This window comes from Falco naumanni, chromosome 8 (genome assembly GCF_017639655.2).
Source record: "Falco naumanni isolate bFalNau1 chromosome 8, bFalNau1.pat, whole genome shotgun sequence".
NCBI lineage: Eukaryota > Metazoa > Chordata > Aves > Falconiformes > Falconidae > Falco > Falco naumanni.
In genome coordinates, this window is record NC_054061.1 from 37217638 (window position 1) to 37245501 (window position 27864).

The following is a 27864-nucleotide window of genomic DNA, read 5'->3' on the forward strand; positions in this document are numbered from 1 at the left end:
ATTTAGAGAAGAGTGTTGTTCCTTAATGTTCATTTACATTTGTCTAAAATCCTTTCTAGTTTTTACCTGTTTAATTGAACAGATAGGAATCTTGTTTGTAGCCAGTTATTAACCATGGCAGATTAACATCAGGTTTCTTGCATACTGCCGTCTGATCCTAGGTATCCAATATGTGGTGCGGATATAGGAAGTATCAACATCACAAGTTAATTTGTTGTGTCGATGGTCTCAGTGACTTCTCTGCAGCCTGTCAAAAGTAACAGCCCACTGCTGAAGAAAAATTCTGAAGAAACAAAGACATTGCAGTTGTGTGTTGAAAGGGAATTGAACAATCATAGAAAGACAAAGAGGCAGAGAGAAATAAGGGAAGGGAAACTTTGTGGGGAGAAAAAAAGAGGGGAAATATTTTTAAATAGTAACCCAATTTTCAGCATGGCAAGAAATTTAACAGTAGAGTGCCACAGGATGTCTGCTGATACTGGAGTGGGTAGACATTTATTCATTGTCTGGAGAAGTGGCTGAAAAAGCAAGGTGGCAAAAATTGTAGATGACATACTATTATTGAAGTTGGTGAAGAAGAGGGAAGTGTGTGTGAAGCGCTATAAAAGGATCTTATCTCAAAAGATGTTTATTTCTAGTAAAATTAAAATAAGTTGTTGAAAAAGGAGGTTGTCAGGAACAGTCATGTACCTAATTAAAGACATAGAAAGATATCTTCACAAAAAGAGGTTAAAAGTAAATAATCCAGAGCTATTTAGGTTGGGAAGACCCAAAGTGAATAGGCCACATTGAAAGAAGAGGATGTTAATTTGCATTTTCTTACAATAGGAATAAAGAGACAACTCAATGACAGTCAAAGACAACAAACTGAAAACAAGATTAAAAAAATAAGATAGCACCTTATTAACATAATGTTTTCTTCACCTTATATGCCCATTATACACAAAGCAAAGTCACTTTCACAGGGAAACTCACCAGTTTTAGGAAACAATGAGGAATCTGCACTGAATGTGCATGTGTGTGATGGAAGTGAACTAGTCATATGTGCCCAAACCATGATCACATGTAGCTGAATGCTGGGAGAAACACCATGAAGTTTTGTGTGGGTCTGCAGGGATTATTAATTTAGGATGACTGTGTTAAGCGCCATGGGGACATAGCCTGTTTCCAGGGCCACCTGCACAGGAATATGAACCTTGTTTGGATGGAGATGCAAGGTCTCCTTGCGTTACCTGGGTACTCTATACCCGCACTGTTTTGCATAAAGTACAGAGAAAATGTATCCTATCATGTTTCGGGGTAATGAGCAACCACCAGTGGTAGGAAAGAAATTTTTCCTGTAGGCTGATTGTTTGATAATGAGCCCAGTTTAATTAATCTTCACTTCCTGCCGAAGTGACTTATAACAATCAATACAGAAAATGGCTAATGGACCCTCTGAAACTCTGGTCCGGCAGTCTTTCTATCATTGTGAGGTTTATTCTTTTTGTTGTTGTTGTTGCTTAGAAATCTATTGATCTGTCTGGAGTACTACTTAAATGCTAATAATCATATTCTCCAGTGTAAAGTCTATAGACATGCAATCTACATCTATGTACTTGTTTTGCTACCCTGTACAGAAAGTGTTTGTAATGACCTTTCCTCATCTCCTCCAGAGTAAATTTTACCCTTGATATTTGAAAGATTTGCTTACAATACAGTTGAGTCATTCTGTTACTGTACTTTACTGATGCTGTTTTACTGTATGCAGACCCTAGGCTATCAAATCAATAATGCTTAGAAATTGCCATGACTAAGATCAATGTTTAATTTTATCTTAGATATTTGTCCAGTCCTCACACAGTTTCCCCTTTTTTTCTTCCAGAGGTGCAGATTAGGGAAAAATGAGTCCTTGTCCCAGGTCTTGCTGCTATTCCAAGATCTGGTTTTGAAACTACCATAGTGAAAAAATAAATAATGAACAAAATATATGTCTCTCCTTGTTGTGGATCATCTCTGGTTTGCAGTCTCCTCTCAAAATGAAAATAATGCCTATTGTTCCGATGCAAAAAAAGTAAAGCTTTATTTTCTCTATCTCAAAAAACTGTATAGAAATTGTATTTAGATCTCAGGCAAAGTAAGGGATTCTTAGATGTGAAGGAGATTGCCAAAATTATACTTGCAATTTTTTATAAGTTGCCTCTAGCCTATTTGTTCATTCAGCTAACAATGACGAAGATTTTATTCTTTCATATAGTACCTATTCCATGGCATGTAAAGAGGGTTGAATTCAGGAAGATACAAGTTGTGTTAGTAGCTGAAGTATCTAAATACATTAAGTGTCTGAATAGTCCCACTTGCAGTATGATATTTGGTCCTATTTGAGGAAAATGCTGTAGCGGTTCAGCTTTACTTTTCTGTGAACAGGAGCAGACCAGAGTAACAGAGATGGACTACTGCAAAGCAGAGCTGGCTGGACCTCAATATTTGCAGTAGGGATCCCCAGTGATGTTCCCCAAATAATTGTGGAACTGGTGGTTTTACTGTCCACACAGCATCCACCTTTCCCTTTGTTTGCACACAAGTATCTCAGTTCATCTTCTTATATAATTTATTCATCCAATTTCCCACAAGGAATCATCTCCTCTTATTTTGTATAGCAATTACACTGATAGAGAAGCCACCGTGTGATTCATCCCTTGTCACGGTTCCTGTGGAGCTGGCAGACCCCCGGGTGAAGAGGGCTGCCGTTGGTTAGGCTGAGACAATCACAGAGAGGAGAAGGAGGCGGCGGCGGTCATGCCCTTAATTCTGGTGTTACTACCTGCAACTATGTAATTGTGCACAAGAACTTGAGGGGTGAAACTCCCTGAGATTCTTAGAATGAGCTAGAGAAGATTTTACAGCTTTGAACTTCTTAAGGAAATGTTTGGAGTGCCTTCTTTGTTTGTTATTTGACTTTTTTTTTTCTCTTAAAGCGTCTACCTTGCAGCTTCCTCTCTGTAACTGATTGACTGTACCACTGGAGAAAGCAATGCATGGGAATCCTTTACATATTATATCCTACTGTTTACATTAAAGACAGCTCTAAAAGACTTACAGTTTATCCCGTCAAGCACTACAGGTCTTTTGGCACGCTACAGTTCTGGCAATTTATACTTTTCTGGTTTGAATTGTCATTAAATATTCCAGAACTTTATAAAATGAAAAACAAGTGCTTATATTGTGCCAAAAGCATTGCACTGTCAACAGCTGCCTTGCTGTTTTCAGGGAAATGGTTGTTTCTGATAAGCATCACAGCAGAAGTCCTGCAGATCTTCTTCACTGTCACACTTGCAGGAGGCCCCCAAGGAAGTTTTATCACAGAAGAACCTGACAGTAGGTACTTTCCTCTAGCCTTTACCTTTTAACCAAGGGTTGCTTCAACTTAACCACTCTCCTGCCACACTTGCAGTGCTCAGAAGTTAGAAGTCAGTTGTGGTTCTCTGTAAGTTACTCCATCTATCTCAGTTACAAGGGGTGGATCCATTTTGCCCCAGAACTGGGTGTCTAGTCCTTGCTGGAAACCTGCAGGTGTCCTGCCCAGCCTCCTGGTGTGGCACCAGAAGAATGGCAGGTCTTCTCTGGGCTCCATTTCTTGTCTGGCAGGCTCATGCAGATGTCTGAGCTGTCACAAGGCATATGAAAAGTGATTATGTTGAGTGTCTCAAAACTCACCTTAGATGAAGGACACTGAGTCAGAGAGGACTGCACTGTTGTCACAAGTGAGGTGTGAGCACAGTAAATGAGTGTTCATTTTGCACTAGGAAGTAGTTCAAAGACTGCTGCTTCAATTTTTGCAGAGGAATATTTCTCACTGTTTGTTGTGGATACCCTGTGTGAGAGGAAATGCAGAAATGGAGGATCACCAAGAAGTAGGCTGGCAGGATAATGGTTTGCCATCTCTGGGCTTCAGCACAACCCAGGGAATGAGGGTACAAGGGATCATAGAAGAGGTGTTTCGTTCTCATCCATCAGAGCTGCCTGGCATTGTCATTCTGCTGACAGAGACACCTCAAACATTGGGCTCCGTGGGCAAACTTCATGCCTGGAGGGTAAGAGAGTTGGGAACCCAGCTTTACCTTCTCTGCCAGACCTGGGGCATCATGTCTGTGGAGCTGGGTATGTGGTGCTTTCCTGGTGCCAGCTACTGACTACCAGGGAGGATGTACAGGCAGAGAACAATAACAGGTATGGGCATCTCTGAGGAATGCACGCTGGCAGGTGCAGTCTGCCAGTACCACCAGAGAGTGGGCTGCATGCAGGGCTGGGGGGACAGGAACCCCCCAGACTTGTTTCCATGGAAACGCATCGTGGTACTTCTGCACTGGCTGGAAGTGGCTGAATCAGGAGGAGGCTGATGAGCACAAACCAAAAGCATGTATTGCTCGGTCAGCCAGCAGGGGAAAAAAAAAAGCTAGACAGGAAACAACAACAACAACAATAATAATAATAATAAAATAATGGGTGGATTTCACAGGATACTTGGAAAACATTTCCTTGGAGTCAGTGAGTTAAAGCTGTGTGCGATAGGAAGTTGTCTTCATATTCTTTGAGGGGTGTACGTTTAGAGCAGCTGAGTTAAACTATCACTGCAGCTTAAAACAATAGAGTGTTCAAGGAAGAGAGTCTGTCTTTTGTGTGGTTGTTCCTGTAGTTACAGGTTTAGATTTCAGGACAATATTTGGCATTCAGTGTAGAGCACCATGAAACAAATGCATCATATGAGCTCTCAGAGCAATTTTTCTCTCTCTCATGTAGCATTTACCGTATGTTTGGCTTGTCGGCAATTTAATCATTCTGAATAATCTTGTTTTGTGACAAACCTAAATCACAAAGGAGTGATGCAGTTTGTATAGGTGAAATGTGCTCCACAGAGATATTTCAAACTGAAGAATAAAAATGAGAATTAGACAATACAGAACTCATAGGAAGCCAGTTTTCCAGCTGCTCTAATTTCCCACAATTTAATTTGTGTGCCATCAAAAACAACTTGAAGGCTTCCAGTAAGGTGATAGAACTATGGGTGAGGCTAAACAGAGGGTCTAAAATGCTGAATGCATTGCAGTCCCATGCTGTAAAAACATCTCCTAGGACCAAATACAGGCAGCATAATATCCTAGAAAATTGGACCATTAAATAAAACGGCAAAGTCATAAAGCTGTAGCATTACCCTGAAATTAAAGCATTGTCACCTTTGAATTATAGAACAATTTAACAAGCATTTAGGAAATCTGCTTTCAAAGGCTGCATTTAACTGTTCCGGGTTATACAGTAAAAGAAATGGCTGCACTCTCCTACTGGGTTTTGAATGACTTTCAGCTTGTGTGTGGTTTGAAATTTTACCAAGCTGAGAAAGTAATAAAATAATAAAGTGGAATAATGGAAGGTAAAAATAAACGGTGACCTTTGCCTGGAGAACAGTTTTTTCACTCTCATTGTAAATTCACAAGTGCAGGGAGAGCTCATTAAATTGAGTAAACAGGAAAAAAACACATAGTATGGGCAGACGTAAAAAGATAATGATAACTTCTTTGTTCAAATAAAGGAAAGGAGGGCCTTGTCTGCCTAGTTTAACAGCTTTCAGATATGGAAATGGCTAGAAGGAGCTAGTGGCACTCAACTTTTGGTTGGATCTGTGTTTACAGTGTCACTATCTAAAAATATGATGAAAAGAAAACAAAAAGAATACATATTGAAAAAAACAACCCCAAACCAAAACCAAAACAGCAATCCTCATATTGTAAAATAAGAACATTATTTGAAACCCCATTTTCAAAAGCCACAGGCATCTTCCGTGCAGAGGTGCGCCTCTGCGAAGAGCGATGTGAGTCATGGAGCTAAGCTGCAGACAGCCGTTGCACCGCTTTGTAGCTGTAGTGGTCTCTTCATGTCCAGATTGCAACAGCATTTCTTACATGGGTCCGGAAGCACAGCTGCAATGCAAGCTCCCGGATTGTTGTCAGTAGGCTTCAGAGTACACGCTGGTTGAACGGTAAGGGTATAATTCCTTGCCCTCATTCTGAGGCAGGCAGCCATATTCTGGGAGCAGGCTTAGGTAAACTTGTGCATGTGAATTTAAGAAACTAGTATGATCTTTTTCTAAATGCTGCTGGGTTTGAGGCAGAGAAAATGGTGTTTGAATAAAGCCCAGGAGTTGTCCTGAATAGTGAGGGTTTCAGAAGAAAGGCTAAGACTATTTTTGTGTCGTTTTCTGACCTACAGAAGCAGTCTTGTGTCTGCTGTGCATTGGGCCACCCTCCTAATCTGAAGACTTCCTTTCAGACTCCAAGTTTTTTAAGCCTATTTCATCACCGTTGTTGTTGTTAAAAAAAGGTAGCACAGGATGTGTTTCTTTGTGCTTTTTCTACACCAACTGTGTATAGGGAAAAGAAACAAACTTTTGAGTGGCAGTAGCTTTTGCCATCCAAGAGGTATACTTACTGGTGGCTGTGACTTTACTTTCACTAGATCCGCGAGCCACACGTCTATATTTTCTGAGAAGCTTTATGGGTGGTTATCTTTACTTCAAAGATGGAGCATGGAGGGAATCTTTGAAGTGATGAGCAAAGCACAGGTCTGACCTGTAAAAGTAATAAGCATAACAGATCAGGCATGTGTGGATTAGGAAATGTCTGAAATGTAACTCTGAAGTTCTTCCCTTCTGCTATTACTTTTTTTAATTCTCTGTTCTGTTGTACTTGCTAAATGACAATTGCTTTGAGTACAGAAGGAAAGATGTTTGGTTTTCTTTGTCTTTGCAAACTAGAGGATGGAAAATATGCATTTAGCTTCTTGTATCTAAAAGATCCTATGGAGAAAAGCAGTTCTTGAATGTGGAAGTTCAGATCTGAGGGGGACAGCTAAGTGCAGCTGTAATGATAGCAAGACCATTGAAAATTAATGAACAATCACAAGGAAGATCTGTTGAATTCTGTCCAACATGCTTGTTAATGATTGCTTGTTGCTGAAAGTATGTTTGCTGATGTCTTGCCCAACCTCATTTCAAATATGTAAATTAATTACATTTCCAACACTTCTTGGGGAGACTGTTTTATGCTATGCTACTTTTAATAACTTTTTCCTAGTAACCCTTCATTGCTACTAAATTACTAGATCTTGATGCTTCTGGCTTTTCAGGTACCCACACAGCACCTTTCCTGGTGTGTAAGTACAGAGCCTGGAAAGCACAGAAGTGTTAGTAACCACTCTGAAACTCTAGTGTTAGGCTGTTGTACATCCTGAGCAACGCTGTAGCCATTCTGTGAGCACTGATTTTATTGCGATTTCTCAAAATTATGTTAATAACTCTCTGTGGGGAGGAGCTTATAACTGCCCATCCAGAATTTCAGCAACCAGTTTGTTCAATCATCTCTTGGTTTTACAGCTCACTTAGCAATTTTGTATTTGTCTTTTTAGTAGATTTTTCAGTGAAGACAGGGGTTAAACTTCTACCAGCTTCCATGAGAGGAAGGTTATCTCAGTTGCAACTGCTTCTGAAAACCCCATTCTGTTCATGTTAATCCTTGAGAGAACAAAACACAGACAGAGACTCCGGCTGATAAAAATCGCTACTTTCAGATGTACAGAATGTGTGTTATGAAGTCATTGAATTATGTTGTGTTGAAAGCAATATGGATGCAGGACTGTGCAGGGTATTGTGCTACCGTGTTGACTGTGACTACAACCACTGGGGCAAATTCTACAAGCAATACGTTTGTAGTATTTCTTGTAATTTTAATCTAGCTTTTGTTTAATACACATTGCAGGAATGTTTCTTTGAGCTCCCAACTCAAAGGATCCACAAGCAGCATCCTGCACTCAGTCAGAACTACAGAATTACAGATCTATGAGCAAACTCTTTCTGTCTGCCATCACAGAAATGATGAGAGTGTTGTGAGTGAATGTATGGTTTTCTAAGTAAACTGTCCTTACAGTTAATGCCGTACATTACTGGGAGAATAATTTCTCTGTAACTTGGAGCCAGGTCTTGGAACAGACCTCTTTAAATAATCTCCAGATGGTGGCTGTTACTTGCCTGTCATCTGAATGCCTCCATAATGACAATCCATTAAATCATCTGAGTGTTTTTGCACAGACAGTCCTTTTCAGACTAGCTAACCTATCAGAGTTCTGGTGAAGTTGTCTGTGGGATATCTGTAGCTCAATGACAAATACTTCAACTGCAATGCATTGCAGTGGCCGCAAAGCTACTGTCCTCGTCATGCCACTCTGTTGTGGAGTAGCTGGAAAGCTCATGCTCTGCAAGAACTCAGACCAGGTAATCTGGTAAAACCAGAATACTTACATGCATAGTTTTTAAGCTTGGTTTAGAAAAGATCTGATTCAACATTATCTAAGGTTTTTCTGTTAAAGCATGACTAGAGAAAATAGGAATCTGTTGTCTAGGTCTTGACTCTTTCTCTGTAACAGTCAGTAGGTTTCTGCAAGTGAGATTGAAATCTTCCTCTCATCAAATGGTTAACATTTACTTCCTTACATTTTTGCCCTGTCAGTATCTTATATCCTCCCTAGGCAAGCAGGGTCTTTGATAAAGAGGGAATTTACTGGATGTGGCTCTTAACATCGTGAAGCACATGCAGGGCTCACTTCTGTGAATCCTCATTAAAGAGTTTGCCTTTTACTCCAGGTCAGCTTGGCAGATTGGCCATTCAGGCTGTCCTTTTTATCTTGCCTGTTGCTATCTCACCAGAACCAGCTGGGAAACAGCCTCCCTGCTAAGATAATTGCTTCTAATTGTGATGTTCTCCTCGTCATGCCAACTCCAATGCTGGTCATGAGCTGAGTTGTTATGATGCAGGTTGTGCTTAAGCTCAGGTTCTGCTTTCTGTCACCTATGAAATCCCTTGCTCTGCCAGTAAATGCAATGAAGGAGATGAGAATGGGCTCCCCAGCGTGGAAAAGCAACAACATTCACAGGTACTAGAGATGCTGCATCTTATGTTGTTCTGCACCATCATCCAAACCAGACATCACTCAACTTATATGTAGAAAAATCTGAGAACTGAGTAAAATGAGTGATCTGACTTCCAACTGGTCAGTAAGAACATACTCTCAGTTTTAACTTTCTGGCAAGAGTTTGTGGTGAGTTTGTACAAGCTCATCAGCCACAGTTCTCCACTACCGTTTGTTGTTACAACAGTGTGGGCTGTGCTCTCCCATAGAGCTATGCTTGCAAAAAAACCCATGAACCATATTATTATGTCTTTTCTCTCTGGGCCAAAGCCAGCTGAAATGTAAATCTTCTTTAGATACCTGGCAATAGAAGATGCCAAAGATCTCCCATGTTTCCCAGGAAGCTTGTAGTTTCTGTCTTGCTCAGCAGGCTCTGTAGTGTTTGCTAGAGGTGGTTCAGGGAGAAACATCTCTGTGTTACACCGACTTGTAATAAGTCATCATCACAGAGTGACCACTTCAGAGCCCGGGGTCCTGCTGATGCTCTCTCCCATGCGGTTTTCGTTCCCTGTTTGTTGCAAGTTTTTTGCTCTTAACTTCCTGTTCAATCCTTTTTCATTTAACAGAAGACAAGATCTGGACTGCAGTGCAGCACAACAACACAGGGCTAACCAGAGTCCAAGGAGCTGATCCAGAGAAGCCGTACACCATGTCCTTTAACTACAACAGCAGTGCAGAGCAGCTTGAAGCCATGATAAACAGTGCAGAGTACTGCGAACAGGAGGCAGCCTACCACTGCAAAAAGGCACGTCTCCTGAATACCCCAAGTAAGTGCCACGATCCCAAATCTTGTCTTGTTAACTCTTACTGATTATACAGCAGATACAGGCTGCCCTGTGACTGAGGAGAAAAAGACCCAAAATTAACAGTAGTAATACAGAATAGAGTGAAAAGCCTTTTACCCTCTTGGATACCACTGTGCAGTGCTTGTCCTCTAATATAAAATGTCTAGAGCTCTGTGGGGGAATATCTGTAAGTTCATGCATACAAAGGCTCTGAAAGCTTCTACTATGGAAAGTACTACTTAGAAACCACAAAAGCTGTATTTAGCTGATGGTAAATGGATATGTTTAACTGTATGTTAAAGATAGAAATCATCTAGATTTCTCCAGACCTATGGTGTTTCTGGAGAGAGGAGGGGTGTACCCTGAATATGATGTTTAAGGTGCTTGGTAGTACAGTTTCTGGGGCAAAACTAATTTTCCCCTCGTGATAGAAGGAAAAAGTGTTTTGCCCTGACTTAACGTAGCAGCAACAAGAAAGCAGACGGTCTGATCGATTTATATCTCTTTGAGGTACCAAATTTCCAGTGGCTACTCAGAGTAGCTGTCTTCCACTTGATTCTCTCTTGGCATCAGGATTTTATGTTTGCCTATCCAGAGAGATTAATGACATTAACAGCAGCAGGCTTCTGGATCTCTTCAAGGTCTCATCTGGTTACTTGAAATGTCTGGATGGCCCTAGTGATTCTTTGATATTAACAACTCCTAAATTTGTCGGTAGGTTAGAAGAAATCTCGTGGAAAGCCTTAAGGGGAGCTTGCAATGGGAGTTCCTATTGTGTCAAAAATACATTGCCTAATGAGATGTATCAAAAACCTGCCTGGTTCCAGCAACATTACTGTAGCACTGAATATTTGTGGATGCAGTAATCAGATGCCTTATAGTCAGTTGTTTTTTAAAACCTGTGAATTACGTCTTTTGTGATCATCAGAATTTACCAACCAAAACCTGCTTGTATTGCTAATATTTTTTTAAAGAATGAAATGTTAGTATCAGCATCCAGGGTAGAGCACAAAGGGAAAACAAAACGCAGGCATAAGTGCTCATAAAGAAGGGGAACTAATGTCTTAAAAATACTTCCAGTGTTTCTGGCTTCTGCACCCCACACCATACTTGACATGTTTTAAGGATATAATCACAACAGCGATTATTTCCAAATTGTGTTTTTGAGGATGAAGGCCACAATGGTAGAGCAGGCCTGCATGTGTTTACACAATTCTGTGAGGTACTTGGTCACGCATATCCAGAGAAGTAGACTATGTGTACATTTTGAGATACCTGTTGTACGTGGTGCCTTTATAAAGCATGGGATGCTTCTGAAGGTTCCAAACACATTTGTCCTTTAATACAAAGAAATGAAAAAATAGTGATAATCTTGTGTATATTGGAAGTATATAAACTATCCGTCTTCAGGGTGAAAGCTATCTACCAACTGGAAGACTGGCTAATGCAGTTCCTGACAGGCAGCTTCTCCATTTGTCCAGGACCAAAGTTGTGACTCTGACTGCTCAAGGGGGAGGACACAGGGGCAGTGTCCAGCAGCTCAGCTTGCTCCCTTGCAGCTGCTGCAGTGCCACTGTGGTCCTGACAGTTGACCACACAATAATTGCACAACTCATAACTCTTTAGTACAACTCCAGCTGTTAAATCGGGGGCAGGGGTGCGGGAATTGCCATCCAGTGCTCTGTGTGTGGCAGATAACATCAGTTTTTCCTCTTTTTTTCTTCCTTTTATATGATTTTTAATTACACTTTCAATTTCAATAGCCTAAGGCTGTAAGTTTGGCAAGATGTGGAACATGCTCAAAAATAAATCATTTGAGTTCTTGAAATGGCAAGATATGGGTAACAATTTGTTCTTAGCTGAATATTAAGTGTTTTTAAATTATAGAAGAACATCTTTTCCCCCAAAGCCTTAAATAACTCAATTGATATTCGTTTGAGGTGAAGTGCTGCTGTATTAGAGAAAAGCCTAGAGACCCAGTGGTGATGAACACTGTAGGTGTCTTGAAGAGCTCTAAGATCTGAAGAATTTACATTCCTAAACATGAAGACGAACCACAAGTGACAATAACCCTAGGGTGTTTTTCTGGACACACTGTGGAAGATTCTCACCTGTGGTGTTTATGTGCAGAAGCAACTGGATGGAGAATTGGGGCCAGAGCAACAGAACAAAAATTGGAACTTTTGCATTTTGTTTCTTGATTCAGCCTAGGCTTTTGGATGTCTGAAGCACAGTGTACTCTCTCTGTTGCCAGGGTATCATAATGTGTAATTACGGTTAATGAACCACACTGTGGATCTCCTTCAGAAGTCAGTATACAATGCACATGTATTGATGACAATGCCGCATTCATAGGCCAGCAGGAAACATTGCAACCTAATCCAGCTTGCTGCCTACCACCACTCCTTAATACTTCTGGACTGAGACCAGTGGTGAATGCTTGATAGAACAGCATCTCCCAGAGATATACCTGATCTTGATAGAGCTATAAAAGTTCCCCTTCTGGCAAGGAATCTAATCCATTTCTGAGCTTCCTCTTGCTCTGGGCTTTGTTGTTGGGGTTTTTTTTTTTGTTTGTTTGCTTTTGTTTGGTTTTTTTTCACAAGGAGATGGAACCCATGATTAGGATATCTCAGCTGGTAGCACCAAAAGCCCAAACCCTTGTCTTCAGGATCTAAACACTCTCACACTTCACATAGAAGTAATAAAAAGATTTCTCTTTCCTTTCGCAGTCATAACGTTACTCTCCAGCAAAGATACATGTTGTTACAGCAATTTTGGCTTTCACAGCTTTGACGTCGAGAGAAAAAAACCAAAAAACATGTGCTTGGGCAAAGGGACAAGCATGGCACTCTGGGGGGATGCCTCAGAGAGAAATCAAGGGAGGCTTCTGGCTTGCATAAAATTGTTCCAGTTTATATCAAGGAATTTGTCTTTCCTCTCTTCCTACTACCTCTTGCCCTGAAGACACAGACACATCCCCAGCGGGTGTGATTCAGCATAGTTTCCCCATTGAGTTACTTGGATTTACATCTGCAACGTGTCAGACATGCAATCTGGCAGTTGGCAAAGGAGTTTACTCATCTCCACCTCCTGCTGTCTGGAACAGCCTTATCAGTTCTCACTGTCATTCTGCAGTTTAGCTGCAAGCATGTCTTTGAAAACTAAAATTAAATTGCTCTGAACTGCATTTTTTGTACATCTCTGCCATCAGATAGATTTTTAGGAGGTTTGTGAACATCAGCATAGATGTCTGCTCATCAAAGGAATACCTGGCTTTCTCATGATGCTAGCAAATGAAACTTGTAATTTATGACCAGTAATTGCAAGTCTCTTGTGACTTCTCTGTGCCTGTTGGAGAGACACACACATAACTGGAGCAAATCTGACAGTTGGCATTAATTAAGGCAGCCATCCACACTCTTAGCAAGATTGCAGACTTTACTGCTGTCTCATCCTTAGAAGCACAGACCAACACAAGCTAGCAGGGGAGGAGGAGGGTGGGTGGGAAGCCTGGGTTGCCTCTAAATATGCTGTCTGTATTTTGGGAATCTGAAAAGAAATTCAAGCCCCTGGGGCTCTGATTTCCTTTCTTTGTGGAGCATCTCAGGTAACACCTGGGAAAAGGCTAAGTGTACAAGGATAGGTCCATGTGTGCACATGTATGTTTAATTAAACTGTAAACATATGTGAAGGTATGTAAACACTTTATTACTGAACAAACTCTCAGCTCTGACTGAATTTGCTCTGTTTTCTAGAAGTGGTGGGTGGACTCAAAAACTTAACATTTGGGAAGCTGCCTCACATCCACCTTATCAAGGACTTAACACAGTGGTGGCTGTATCAGTTGCAGGGTAGCTTGCTTTACGATACTTGCCTGACAGTCTGTCAAGTTCATAGCGCATTTGTGTAGGCAGGGACTGAGAAAAGATCAGTCCTAGAGCAAAATCAAAGAAAAAGGAATGTCTTTAGGTGGTATTTTTTTCCTGACTTCCTTACTTTTCTCTTTCCAGTAGGGTTCCCATACCGCATCATCTCAAGCACTGATTTCAAACACCCATTCTAAACTATGTGCCTCTTCCCTGAACTTTCTGCTTGTCCCTCTTAAGATCAGTCTAGTCCTAGTATTATATGACTTGCACCCAGGTTTCTACCTCCTCTTCTTCCCTCTGTCTCCCAGCTAGACCTGAATCTTGGTGCCGATCTGCACCACGTGCCACATCCAGATCTGTAATTCCTTATGTCAGACAGCTGTTTGCCCTCACTTGTGAACCACTGCATTTGCATTTTGTACCTCCATTATTGGAGGAAAAGACATAGTGCCACCTCACAGCAGGGCTTTCTGTGTTTAAAATTTCTGTGTTTAGACTAAATTCTGCTGCTGAGACAGGTCGGTAGCGTTTTATCTGTGCCCTGTGTGTTGGTAGAGCTCTTCATCTGTGCAGGGTGCCTCTAGTTCTGGATGAGGCCTCCAGTGATGTCAGAGCACAAGATGCTAAGAAATGTCCTGCAGGGTCCTGTTTCCAGTGGCTGCTGGAGAAGATGCAACTTAGAATGAGTACACAAGTCTGTATGTCTTCAGCACATCCCTCAGTATGTTCCCAACACCCACAGCTGCTCTATTAAGAGCATTAGAGTTTATGCCATTGCCAATCCCTTTTAGTATCCACTATGGATCTGGTGTTTATAAATTTATCTAATAACTTTTTGAACTTTATTATATTGCCTGCCTTGGCAGCCTCCTAGAAAAGGAAATTCCAGGAGTTCCCTGCTTGTGGTGTACAGAACTACTTTTTTTTAAATATAATGTGTTTTAAATTAATGTTTTACTTAGTGCACCAAGTTCTGGTATTGCAGGATGCAGTGAATCACAGTTCTGCACTTATCCAGTGCGTTTATGGTCCTTTTAGCTGCCCTTCTTGGACCTTCACTAGCTCTAGTCTTTTTTTCACCAGAAGTGATCCACAGCGTTTGAGGCATGGCTTGCACCAAGATTTCATATAGTGGGGACCACTTTTTAGAGCAGTGTAAATCTTTATGGAGAAAAGAGTGTGAAATCTGGGTTCCGATGAAGTTTTTTACATAGATGTACCATGAGGTGATATAAAATGGCCCATAATAATTGGATCTTTGCTCACTATTATATCTTTCAAATATAATTTCCATTTTATCATTCCAGGTACTTTTAAATTGTTATTGCATTACCAGGAGACTATTTGTCATTGCACAAACTAACTTCAAATTGTTATTGCATTAGCAGGGGAGTATTTGTCATTGCACAAAATAACATGGAACAGGGCAATCCACTCTCAAAAAGTGGTTTATATTGAAGGGAGCGGTGGATAGGTGACAGGTCTAGATTGTATGTTGGAATTATTCTTGGGTAATTAGGATCCCTTTCTTGAGAATGATTGAATTGCCATCTGTGTTTCCACCACCGTACCTTGTCTCTCCTCTCCAAAGTGGCGATGCTGGCAGCTTCTCACAAGCAGAGTTTTAGACTCGTGCTGTGTTTAGAGACTTCTGAACAGAGTTCACCACAGTAACACAACATGCCCCCTTATTTGTGGGCAGAGATTTAGAGGCCATTTTTACAGATGCTAGCATGCAGCTGATTAGGATGCAGGGGGTCTAAACAGAATAAAAAAACCCCTGCTGCATGGGAGAGGTAGCTTGGCATCTAGCATGCATGCAGCTGTGAGTAATGGAAATACCACTATCCCAGTTTCTGAGCCTTTACTTCCCTTGCCATATACGATCCCTCCTGACTGGCAGTGAGGTAAAGCGTGCTACAGCTGCCGAGGAAGGAACGGCAACTGCTTGTGTTACTTCTCCTCTAGTCCCATTGTCTTTCTCCGAGATTGCAATATGGCCAAGAGGCCAAGTGATGGGAAAGACATGGGAAGAAATCCTTGCTCAGTCATACACTGAGTGGTTTTTAACCCAGTGGGAGGAAAGCATGCTCCCTCCTTGCTCCTTGTACCCCACTGCACGAGCAGACAGGCTTAATGCTACCTGGCATACTTCTGGAATGACACTAGAAGGGCATGAGTCTCCTGGGATTAATCCAGTGGATACTGGAGCACCACTATCTATGCTTGCCTTACACACAATATATCAAGTGGGTATGAAAGCACTTCTCAAAGTGCGGACTTGATAGAGTAGTGAGGAAGAGGCTTGTACTGGTAATTCTTGATTGCTTCTGGAGAATATGTTCTTCATACTTCTACTGTCACTGGATATTTCTGGGTTGGTTTTTTTTTTTTGTTGTGGCAGGAGAAATTCTGGATATTTTTTTTTTTTAATTAAGTGACCTTTTGCAGTTTACCTAGACAACAAATTTGTTACTCCAAACTGTGTTTTATTGACATAGAAAGTATCTCTTCTGATATACTGGAAGCTTGCACCAAGGGTATTAATGAAGACACAGGACAGGTAAATGAAATGTAAACCTAGAGAACAGATTTTGAGCCTGGAATCTGGAAGTCATTGCATGAACTATTATTGGTGCTGCTGTAAGGAAGTCAGTGCTGTGAACTGATGCTGCCTGGTTTACTTAACCTTTGTAATTCATTAGGTTGGGCCTTTTGTTCCCAAAGAACCTCTGGTTTGGAGTAAGGTTGATGTATTTTGCTTGACCTGTGAAACCTATGGGATGGTATAAATGCTTGTAGTTCAGTAATGGACTTTGAGTTCAGAGAATTCTGCAGTCCAAATAAAAGTTTGGAAATGGATAGTTTTAGGAGACATACATGTGTGTCAGAAACAAGCATGTCCTAATAATACTTCTGACTTGAGAGACCCAGTTGTATAAGGTATTTGTACATACAATGCAAAGAAAATTTGTACACAAAATTCAAAGAAAAAACCTACATTTTTTTCAGGCTATCTCAGCCAGCATTCCCTTAATCACAAGCAGTGATAGTCTTTCTTTTTTTTTTAATTTGCAGGACTCAGCATATTATTAACAGTAAATAAGTAATGGTGATTAGAAACAAACAGCTAATCTATGGCTTGTTATATTAATGCATCATTATCTATGACAGCAAACTGTCCACCATTCAAGAAGGAAAAAAGCACTGCTGCTGAGCAGAAGAGTGTGCATTCTCCCTCATTAGAGCCACAGCAGGGAGTGTGTTTTCATCACACTTCCATTTGTCTGCTTCATTCAGCTGTGCTACTTTGAGCATCTTGGGCTCCAGACTCAGACTGTCTTACTGACATTAAACTAATTTCTCTGTCAAATTTGGCCCAGTGCAGAGAGTGATGTTTTCTGATTCTGGAGAACAGAAGATGTAAGTCATAGCCGTGGAAGAGTTCACAGCTGACCTATTCTACCAAGAATCACATGAGTAGAGCAATAGTAGTTTATATTTCTATTCACATTATCTTTGAGGATAGCAAAGCATTTGGGGCTGTAATACCTGTTTTTTATATGTTTTGGGTTCATTTAACTCTTGCTTTAAAAAAAGTATGTGCAAAGCAAGAGGTTTGCTGAAAATCAGATAGGATGGAGCCAGTGAATGGGACAGAGCCCATATGCTTTGATTGTGCTTTAATTGGTCTGACCTGTCCAGGAAGACAGAGGTTTCAAGAGGCTATACACAAAATGAATAATGGCAGAATTTAATTATATAGTGTAATTATGAGAAAATAAAATATAAGCCTATGGATAAAAGAGTCAAGTTTTTATGCCATATAGGTTGGGCTAGACTCATATTCATTGCTTGTAAATCTCAAGTCCAGGAATTTAACCCCTGTTACAGTGTGAAGACAGCCTATGGGAAATTTATTTTCTATTTTTGACAGTGTGAAGGCAGAGATGGGAAAAGAAACAATGAGGGTCAGCTGAAGGGTGTATTTTCATATTACTTTGTGCTTAGTGTTCAAACAACAGAGTAAGAGCCTTCCCTAAGAATATTTATTTCAGTGTTTTGCTTATGTGAAGCATCTGATGTTAAGGGGAACATAAAAGTAGCTTTTCTAATTGTCTGCTACTCTCTTTTGTAAAAAAAAAAAAACAAACCCAACCAACACCAAAGTATATGGGGTAAGAAAGCATGTTTGGAGAATACATTTCCAGGCCTTTGGGGAAAAAAGCTGTGTACTACTTACACTCCCAAGAAACATCTAACAACAATTGAGAATTATTTACCTCCCCCAAACCCAGATTGGTGTGGGGAGGATCAGATCTGGTTGAGAGTTGACAAGTAGCTAGAAAGATACGGTGATCTCAAAGAAAATTCTTTTAAAACTTTCTTTAGAGAAGCTTTTTTTCATATCTACTGGGCCAGAAAGATTGAGAACAAAAATGAAAAACCTTTTGAGCCTGAATTTGTTCCAAGCCTCTTTGGTAGGAGGAAGGCTCAGACTTTAATGGGGACTGGTTTAGCCAAGGGGTGTGCTCCTGCCTGGGATGTCCAGGACTCAAAGCCGCATCAAGAGCCTTCTTCCTTTGCTGTCAAGATGTGAATTCAAAGGTCCCAGAAGAAAACTTTTTTTTTTTTTTTTTTAACATTTGCATTTAGAAAGCTTAACTAATTAATCTGTGCAGTCCTCCTCTAAAGGTAGTTTTCTTACCTTGTTTAGCAGAAAAGAAAATTGAGGCATCAGGCTGTTACTGATGACAATTTTGCTGGAAACCAGTATGGGCCATTAGATCTATTTGAAAGTACCACCCTAAAACCAATGGCCAGTTTTGTGCAGCCACAAAAAAGAACCATAAGAACAGTGATTCCTCCAAGATAAACATCTCTGAAGTCTTGCACTCTAAGCGTGAGGTTTTTGTGGGTACCTTGTGCCTTGCCCCAGTGCTGCTAATGGAAGAATGAATATGTCATCCTTTAGAGGTACATTTGTTCTTTCTAGTAAACTGATTAACACAGTCACAGTGATTTAACAAGGAAGACGTGATTCTGTGATTTTTTATGAACCTACCAAATTGCAAGGGAGGTAATGGTATGTTCAGGTGGGGTATAATGTTCTTTTTCTCAATTTTGTATTACTGAACCTAATTCAGGTCTGACAGGCTTTTATAGATGAGTCCAAGCCTAGGCTGGGATGTTCTAAAAAATTAGCAGAGATCTGAAAAGTGGTTTTGAAGGAAAAGTAACATCAATTAAGTTATATGTTTATTTTAACTAGTAACTTTTTCTTTTAGTTGCTGACTCAAATGGTCAGTACTGTCTATAAAATTATCTATTGATGTACACAGATTGGTCTCTTTTGGGGAAAGAATGTGTTTGCATATTTATGTAGATATGTACAAATAGGTTAGGAAGAAAATAAGAGTGAAGGTTGACTGTACTTAACTGCTTGGGATAGATGGATCATTGTCAGGCCTGAAACAAGACAGGTTAATGTTGGTTACTCTTCTCCCCATTGAGCTAAAGGCTTTCTGTACATTAGAATTTGTTCACCTCTCATTGTCACCATGATTTCAATCTCTCAGATCTTATCCAGATGAAACTATTTTGATGTTTGGCAGTTTAGAGGCTGTTCCTTAGAGAGGGATCTTCATGACTGAATGCTAACATAACAGTAGAGAGTGGGATTTTTAGGACAAGTTGTCTTCTCTTGAAGTAGTGTCTACTTCAGCTCCCTTTAGCTTTTTCTCTGGCTATGAAAAGTCAGTTTGGTCCATTTGTTTTGCCATTTTAGTATATATTGGAGAAGGTCCTCCTGACCATAAGCATTTTTCAGGTTCTGTTTTCGAGTTTTGTTTCCCAGAGCCTCCAGGTTCAAAGCAGTGCCAGCTTTCTGGGTCACTTCTTTCCCAGTGCACGTTCATGTTCTGGATTCAGCCAGAGATTGTGTTGCATTTTGTTTACTGCCTCTGTGAGACATGCTAGGGCCACCAGTCAATCTGCAGAGCATTAGAAGTACCTACTTAATAGTGGCTGAATTTTATTGAGTGAATAATTATGTCCTATTACTGCTGAAGTAATCGTCTTAGATACAACCAATGCCTCCAGAGGGAGGTATGTTCTTTCCCAAATGCCACCCTGGACAATTCTTTTTACTTCTGTACAAAGCTCCAGAATCTCTCTGACCATATTGTACTACAGGTTGTCATGTTTTCAGAGGATGAAATTTATGTTCCATGAAATATGCCATAGCCAAAATTAATAGGTAAATCAACAAAGTGAAACAGACCATTAGAACCCTTGTAATACTGTAGTTGTTTCCTTGTGGCACAAAAGCAGAAACTAATGGGTAAACATAATCGTATTATAGTGACAAAAGCTATCAATGCATAGTACACAACTGTGGTCACACAATGGAAGGCAGTCAACCGTTATGAAATATGATTTAGCAGACAGGCCAGTTGCAGGTAATCTTGCTTAGAACAGTACTTTCCTTGGCTAGTTTGTTTTAGCTGACGGAAAATGATAAATGACAGCTATTTCTTTCCTATCCTACTGGAATTTTATTTCAATTTCACTTTGATAATTTTCACAATCCTTTTTTTATATTATTCTGGACCATAATACTAAGATGTTTATGTTTGCAGGAATGTTCCTGAGGCATGAACAAATTGTTCCTGAATATTCATGCAAATAGGAATTCAGCCAAAGGCCTTCAGAGTAAATGTTAACTCTAACACCTTGAAGTCTTTTCCATGCCCTTGTCTTTTTTCTGCTCTAAAACAGTGCTTCGCAATTTTAAGTGAACACTTGAACAGTATCTAATCAAGATAAACATTTCATAGGCTGAACTGTGTTTGTATAACATAATTAAAAAGCTTTGAATAGCTAACATCATCATAAAATTCTATTAATGGACAGCTTGAGAGAAGCTACAATATCAAGTGATTCAACTAAAAAAATACAAAGCTCAAAGATATGCAGGATCATTTCCATTGGATTTGGTATATTTATACTGATTTAGGCAACTGAGATGGTGGATTAAGTCCTTAGTTACTGCATCTTTCATTAAATTCAAGTTTAGTGTAAAACAAACTCCAAAACACAAAAACATTGTAAAAATTCAGATACGTAGAGAAGCTAAGGAGCTCATCCATGGCTTGTTAATGCAGGATCTGCATTCAGAGCCTAAACACTTCAACACTGTTAGATTGAAAAAGCCACCACAGTGTTTCCATGCAGGTAAACCCTGCACATCAGAAGTAGAGGGAGGTGGAGAAGCATCTTGAACTCTGGTTGCTGGAGTGGTGCAAGTATAAATTAGAATACCATCTCTGTCCATTTTTCAGAGCCAGGAAAGAGATTGAGGCAGGAGCTCCTTCAGATTGCTGTGCCACTGGAGTTCACCAGTGCAGGAGGACTTTGTCAGTGGCTGACTAAAATAGGTTCAGAGCTGCTTTATTCTGAAAAAGTGGTTCAAAGTAGTTAGAGCACAGGTGAGACTTGGGTGCTCAACTGTTTACCTTTCTCTCTCAGAAATTTTCCCTCCATGAATATGCAAAAACATATATATAATCAGTTAGTTTGGTCTTCACTGAGCAACATCTTTTGAGGCAGTATGTAGTGGGGAATTGAGTCCTAGTAATCTCTTACAGGGAGGGCTGAAATGGTTCAAAGCTATCCTGGGCAGCAGCCAGCACTGCTAATTGAATTCCTGGATGTCAGGCCAACCAAGGGTTTCTCTACACAGTAAAAGAAAACACTGTTAGAAGTACCTGAACTAGTTTATATCATGGAATTCAATACATGTGTTTTAGCATACCTTTCAACAGCACATAAGTGTTACCGCTGAACAGTATGTGAATTTATATAGGTACCTGCTACCCGGTATATTAGCTGTACCGGAGTTTTGACCTGACACTGGTTTTTACTGAACAGACACATTTTATTGCTTTTACTCACAGAAAAAACAAGCACAACCAACTGAGGTTGCAAATACAGAGGTAAATCTTGAAACTTTAGTCCTTAAAATCCTGCTTCCATTTATCCAGGGAATGCTGTCTTACTGTTGTACCATGCTACTTAATGTGAGATATTGCTATGATAAGTGTAACCCATGACAAAACAGTGAAAACTTGAATGCACTAAATGCAGAATTAGGTGACTAGTTGAGTGATAATATATTGCCTAACCTAATGAAAAGACATTACCTTTAAATAATGGACCACATCATAGATTTAATTATCCCAAGGCAAGGTAGTAGGTGCTTAATGCAGACAAGGTCAATTACCTTATCCAGGAGAGCCTGTTTGAAGTGTATTATGAATAATTCACAGACATAGAAATTAGCTTTGAAAAAGTGTCCCAGCTATAATGTGCTGAAAGCATTCAATTTCTTTTTTAATGTATTTAAGATAACACCCAAAGGACAATTATGGCTGCTTAACTGTAAGACTACTTAAATGACAAGAAATGACAATTGTGTGGTCAAATTCACATTAATGTATTATACAGAGGGAAGCATCGTCATCATGGCATAATCGTATCAGGCCACAAGAAACTGATTTCAAACTTTATCTTGTTTTAAATGCTGAATGAAATTCGATCAAAGATTGATTCATTTAGTAACCTTTTTCAATAGAGAAGACACAGTTGTTCCTGTACTAGCTTTGTTTATTTTGTTTATTCAGGGCTTTCAGTTCTTGGGCTTTCTGGTGTGAAAACGAAGGTCCAGAGCGATTGACTGACTTGTATGATTTTGGAGAGGCTGACAAACCCAAAGGTGGAACCAGAATATTTAATTTTCCGTCTTTAATCGGAAGACCAGTCTTCTGCTAGAAGTACTAAATTGTGCTGTTTCTAAGCCAGTATTGTTCCAGTCTAGGACTACTTAGTATTAGAGTTAAAATGATGACAGTAGCCATGGTAGCAGAATGCATAGTCACTAGACATATGGTGACCTTAGGTGTGAAATAGAAACACAATAAACCTCTAAGTCTGGGGAATAACATGCGCTCTCAGCATATTTTGATTCCACAGGCAAAACAATAACCTTAGCTTTCTCTCTTTGACTTTGCAATAAGTGGTAACGGCCAGGGTAAATCCCCTGGGGGCTGCAGTTTTCCAAGATGCCTAGCAAGACGAGGGCTAATTCATTAGGTACCTTAGTTTAAGTGTTGAAATGTAATAGTGACATTTCATGGCCTTTGAGTTTACCTGCTTTATTTGCTTGAAAGGGAGAGTTCAGCAGAATTTTAGAGGCTGCTATAGAATCGCGTATCTAATGAGGCGTACAGCCAGCCTAGTCCTGTTTCTGTTCACGTCAATGTCAAGAATCCCATTTAGTTCAGCAGGAGAAGGCCTGGGTTCCCTGGCACTTTCAAAAGATGATTTGAATAAATGGGAATAAAAATTTGACACAATGTCCATTTATATAACAAGCTCTTAAAATATGTGATGAAGTAGGAAACCACCACAAAGAGACAGGAAAGAAAACTTCCGTTACAGCAAACATACTGAAAAACAGAAAGCATGGGAATTGATGTTTTTGGCATTCTCCATCATCCATCTTTTTCTTTAAGGGTCGGTTCTCCAAAAAAAGCTTAAGAATTCCCTTTCCTCCCCCTTCACACACTTGTTGACCTCCACCCCGGTGGTTTCTGGGAGGACTTGATAAAGACTAATCTGAGCCTAAGAGACTTGCTAGCTGATGTACTTATTTGCATGCATGAATGTGAACAGATGTTTACATAGTAGTGTTAAGTAGACCAGCTGCTTGGGAGTCATTTATGTATTTCATTTAAAAGTAAAGCTGTATGGTTAAAACTTTTACTCACAATGTGGAATAGAAAAGAAACCCAAATTCAGACAAATACATTTTTTCCTGTACTAGGGGGTTGCTTCTCTTATGCATGTCAGTTTTCCATACCTCTGAATTTACAGCATAATACAGCTACATCTACCTGACTCCCTGGACATCTGCACCTTACCTTGACCAGTTGCATGTGAGTGTAATGAAATACACAGCATAGTGTCAACATTACCAAATGTCATTTTTCGGAGGATGAGTGGGGAAAAAAAGCAATGCTGAGATGAGAGAGGGGTGGAAAGTTGTCAGTTTTATTTACAAGAAGTTGCATATTGCTGATTGTTTCTGCAGTCTGTTCTGTAATGAAGCATACATCAGGGTAATGTTTTCCTTTGCGTTCGTTCTGCTCTTTAGATGTGAGAAAAAGCATAATCCTTAGGAGTGTATTACAGCCATAAATGTGTAACTTATATTTATTAATTCCTTAATGTAAATGTGAGTGGAAAAGCTTCCATTATGGAGGTGTACATATGAATGGAGGCGTATGTATGGAGAGAAGAGGTTGGAGAAAGGGGCTCTCATATATTTTTAAAAGTAGTTTGCCCCTCACGGATTCCCATTTTGCCCAGTGTGGGACTGGCTCTAAAATGTGAGTCTTAGGTCTGATCTTGTCCATGACTTCATTTCCTCTGACCACTGGTCCCGTGGGGCTCTGAGTCCTGAAAAGAAAGCGGGCAAATGATTAGACAGGACTCTTAACAATATATATATATATACATGTATGTATACATATGTACACCTTCCCAAAATCCTATGCCAGTCTTAGACAGTCCTACCTGTCTCAGTTGTATTGCTTCCACCCTGAGCATCACTACATGAGGGGAGATGCCTATGTCCCTCCAAACCAGTAGCAGACAGGATTTGTCGGAGGCTGTACTGGTCTTGAGGAAGGTACATTCAATTTAGGAGCCTTACTATTGGAAGGAAAGATGGTGATGTATGTGATGATCTTGTGGGATTTTGATTCAAAGCCTTGATACAGTCCACAAGAAAGGTTTGTTTTTCATCAGCTGTGATGAAAATCCTACAGTAGAAAGTTATGTTGTGTGTAAAGATCTCAATCCTTATTTTGTGAAGCTTGTAGGTTGACTGAATGGCTCCGATGGTGGTTCTTTCTTTAGTCATTAAATACAGAAGGCACATAGATGTACCCATCTCATTTAAGTACTGCAAATTAGATTAGATGAGTGGAAGATCAATTACTCTGCACATAAGGACTGTAACCTTGTTGACTGTATTCCATGGGAAGAAAGAAAATTTTTAAAATGTATTTGATGTGCCTATTGCAGCCTATGTGATACTCACAAGTGATGTGGCAACTAGAGCTGTCTCAAGAGTCAAGAGCTGTGCTCTAGTACTGGCAAGAAATCAATGATTGAGGACAGGTCATCTTATGTTGGATTGGGATAAGATGCCCTGATCTTGCCCAGAGAGCAGGAGGTGCTGTCTCTGGAAAGTGTTGAGCTTTGTGGCTGACTTTTTGATACTGGGCGTATGCTAATACATTTCCTAGAGCTGCTGAAGTTCCCAGCCTCACTCTGCAATGTATGCATATGTGTGTGGGCATGTGGTGGGGGAAGGAGTCTGTGTCTCCACATGATTCTGTTCAGCATCAGAAGATGGTGGGTTCTTGTGGTTGCATGGTCGTTGTTGGTCTGCAGCCTCTGCCCATTTGAGTATTCACTGCAGTGGCGAAGCTATAGCTGAGCTCTTTCTTCTGCTCCAGGAGCAAAAAACTGCCTCTTGAGCTGAATAATAATCCCTGTTAGTGACAGTAGAGCTATGGAGCATAGCTGAGCAGTTCATGTTCTATTCAGTACAGTCTGTGCACGAACGTATATACACAACCATGTATATATCCTTCTGTTTGCTACAGCTGTGTAGATACATACAGGAACCTGAGAGCAATTAAACAACAAAAACTAAATAGAAGGTCTGTTTGAAAGATGTAAACTCATTGCTAACAGAGTGAAGAAAAAAGAGCTGCAAATTGATTAAGCTATTCCACAGAGAAGACAGATTGTTGTCATCCTGACCTTTAAAGCTGGTCAGGATATATCAATAGGAGCATCTTCTGAGTACAATATTCTATGAATTTTTTCATTTATATTCTCTTGTTTTTCTCCTTATATGCTGGCTTGGAGCCAGTTCATTTCATGGTCTTGCCTATACATGTGTTCTGCTACAGCTGCATTTTTCCAAAGTGCCCAATTTCACAGCACTCCAGCCTTCCTTAGGATGACAAATGATGCCCCTGCTGCTCAGACCAACAGAACTCTAATTACAGCCTGAGACGGGGACAGGTGAACCAACACCATGCTGCAGTTTGGCTGTATCCTTAAGTTGAGACTTGACTGCATTTGTTTATTGTAGTCGCATTTCCGATTCCACTACTTAAGGCGTTAACTGCTGACATTAATTGTAACATTGAGGAAAGCAGAATTGCTCAGCAGTTGAAAGCAGTGTCAAATCAGCAGTTATTTATTTACCATTGCTCTGTAATGTGTTGTAACACATTGGACTATAAAGAAGTTTAATGAGTTGCAGTAATGCTTGTAGCTTTCCAGAGATGCTGGGATGCAGTTTGATGAGTTGAGGGGTTCTTTTGATAAAGCACTTAAACCCAGACTTCATCCACTGCTGTGCTGGACATCCAGATGAATGCTGTTATGATCATAGTAAGTACAGCTGAGTGTTATCTTTTGCCACCTAACATGTTTTGGGAACAAAAAATAAACAATCCAGGTCAACTGGCCATGTGAGACTTCAATTCAGTAGGAATGTGACAGAAGAGTAGGAGGAGAGGCTTAGAGTGTGGTTTTCACTCTTCTTGTCCAGGCTGCCTTGTTGGCTTATAATTAGTGCGAGACTCAGAACTGTGCCTGGATTAGTCTCTAAACTCTTTTCCGGGTGTTGGTTTCATTTTTTGGTTGTTTACAAATGTTGTCTTTCAGAGTACAGCAAATATATTGCATGCTCTGCACAGGGACTGTTTCAGCTGTTTAACATAAATTTAAATATGCTGCTTTTTTGCCTTTAAAAAAAAAAAAAAAAAACAAACAAAAAATCTTTGGCTTTTTGTATAAAGCTGCATGGGGAATGATACTGGATTTCCCTCTTACCAAAGATGCTCATTTGCCCAATTAATTTTACAGGGAGCTTGAGATGCTCACATCTCATTTTCCAAAGGATTCTTTTCAAAACAGAAGTATCATCCCAGTAGTAACTGTGAGTGCTATTATCAGTTTTAAGAAAATCCACTCATTTATTTAATTAGGGATTGCAGCTTCAAAGTGATTGACTGTATGTTATTACCTCTTCTAATTTATGTTTTATTAAGACTGTTTTTCTGTTTTTATTCCAGTTCAGAAATTCAGCGTATTTGCTTATTTTATTTTTAAATTTCTTTAAGATTAATCTAAACCATGAAATTCAGTAGTTATTTTCAGATACTTACAGGAATCAGTTAATGGTTACACTTCAAAAAGGCACTTTGTGGAAATGACATTGTCCCAATGACTTACTGATCAGATTCAATCTGTGTAAATAGATGTTATTGTCTGTCAGCCATGCTGTATTAACCTGGGAGCTGAAAGACAAGGTGTGTTCTCGTTGCCTTGTGAATCAATATTGCTAATAAAGATTCTCTAGACCCAAATCTAGTTTTTACTATTTCTAGAAACTGCCATTGCAAGTACAGTGGGAACAAAACTAATCTGTCTTTTGTGGAGGGTTGTGAAATCAGAAGACAGTCCATTTTGGTCACTACTGACTGTATTGATGCAATGTGAGCAGGAAGGAAAAAAAGTAATAATAAGGATACTTTTTCTCATTATTAATGCTGGTAGTTAAAACTTAATATACAGGAAACAGTTCTGTTGAGTAAGGTAATTCCATTTTTACTCTGACACTTTTCAAACTAAAGGTCGGGGAGAAGAACTGTTATTAGTGTATGTAGTTTCTCCCAAAGGGCCAAGCAAAGACTGCTTTCCACAGCATATTTTTCTGTAACTTATCCAGTCTGCTATTAAATGTCCCAAATGTCCCCATTGTATCTATTTTCTTTTTCTAGTTTTTCAAATTGTATTTTGCTGTGGGCATGATCCAGCAAACCTTTCATGGGTTCCTGCAAGAAATGGATTAAACCTTGTATTAATTCCACTTGACTTTACTCCAGTTGACTTCTGTCCATAAACTTGTGCAGCCTGCTCTGAGTTATGCCCTGGCTTCCAGACTACCATTAGGCTAGGCTGTAGAGCTGGCTTTTTGTGGAATCTGTCGATGGAAGGGCTCAGGCTGGTAAGCAGGTGAGCCTGGGAGCAGTGCAGACCTAGGGGCTCCACCACTGCAC

At 40.0% G+C, this 27864-nt stretch overlaps 1 protein-coding gene across 1 annotated transcript in view; it reads left to right on the top strand.

Moving 5' to 3' along the window:
- Positions 1 to 27864, top strand: part of CNTNAP5 (contactin associated protein family member 5) — a 289036-nt gene that overhangs the window by 199161 nt on the left and 62011 nt on the right. The window contains exon 13 of the mRNA XM_040604535.1: positions 9561 to 9761. Coding sequence (XP_040460469.1) covers positions 9561 to 9761 — 201 coding nt within the window. The remainder of the gene's footprint in view (positions 1 to 9560; positions 9762 to 27864) is intronic.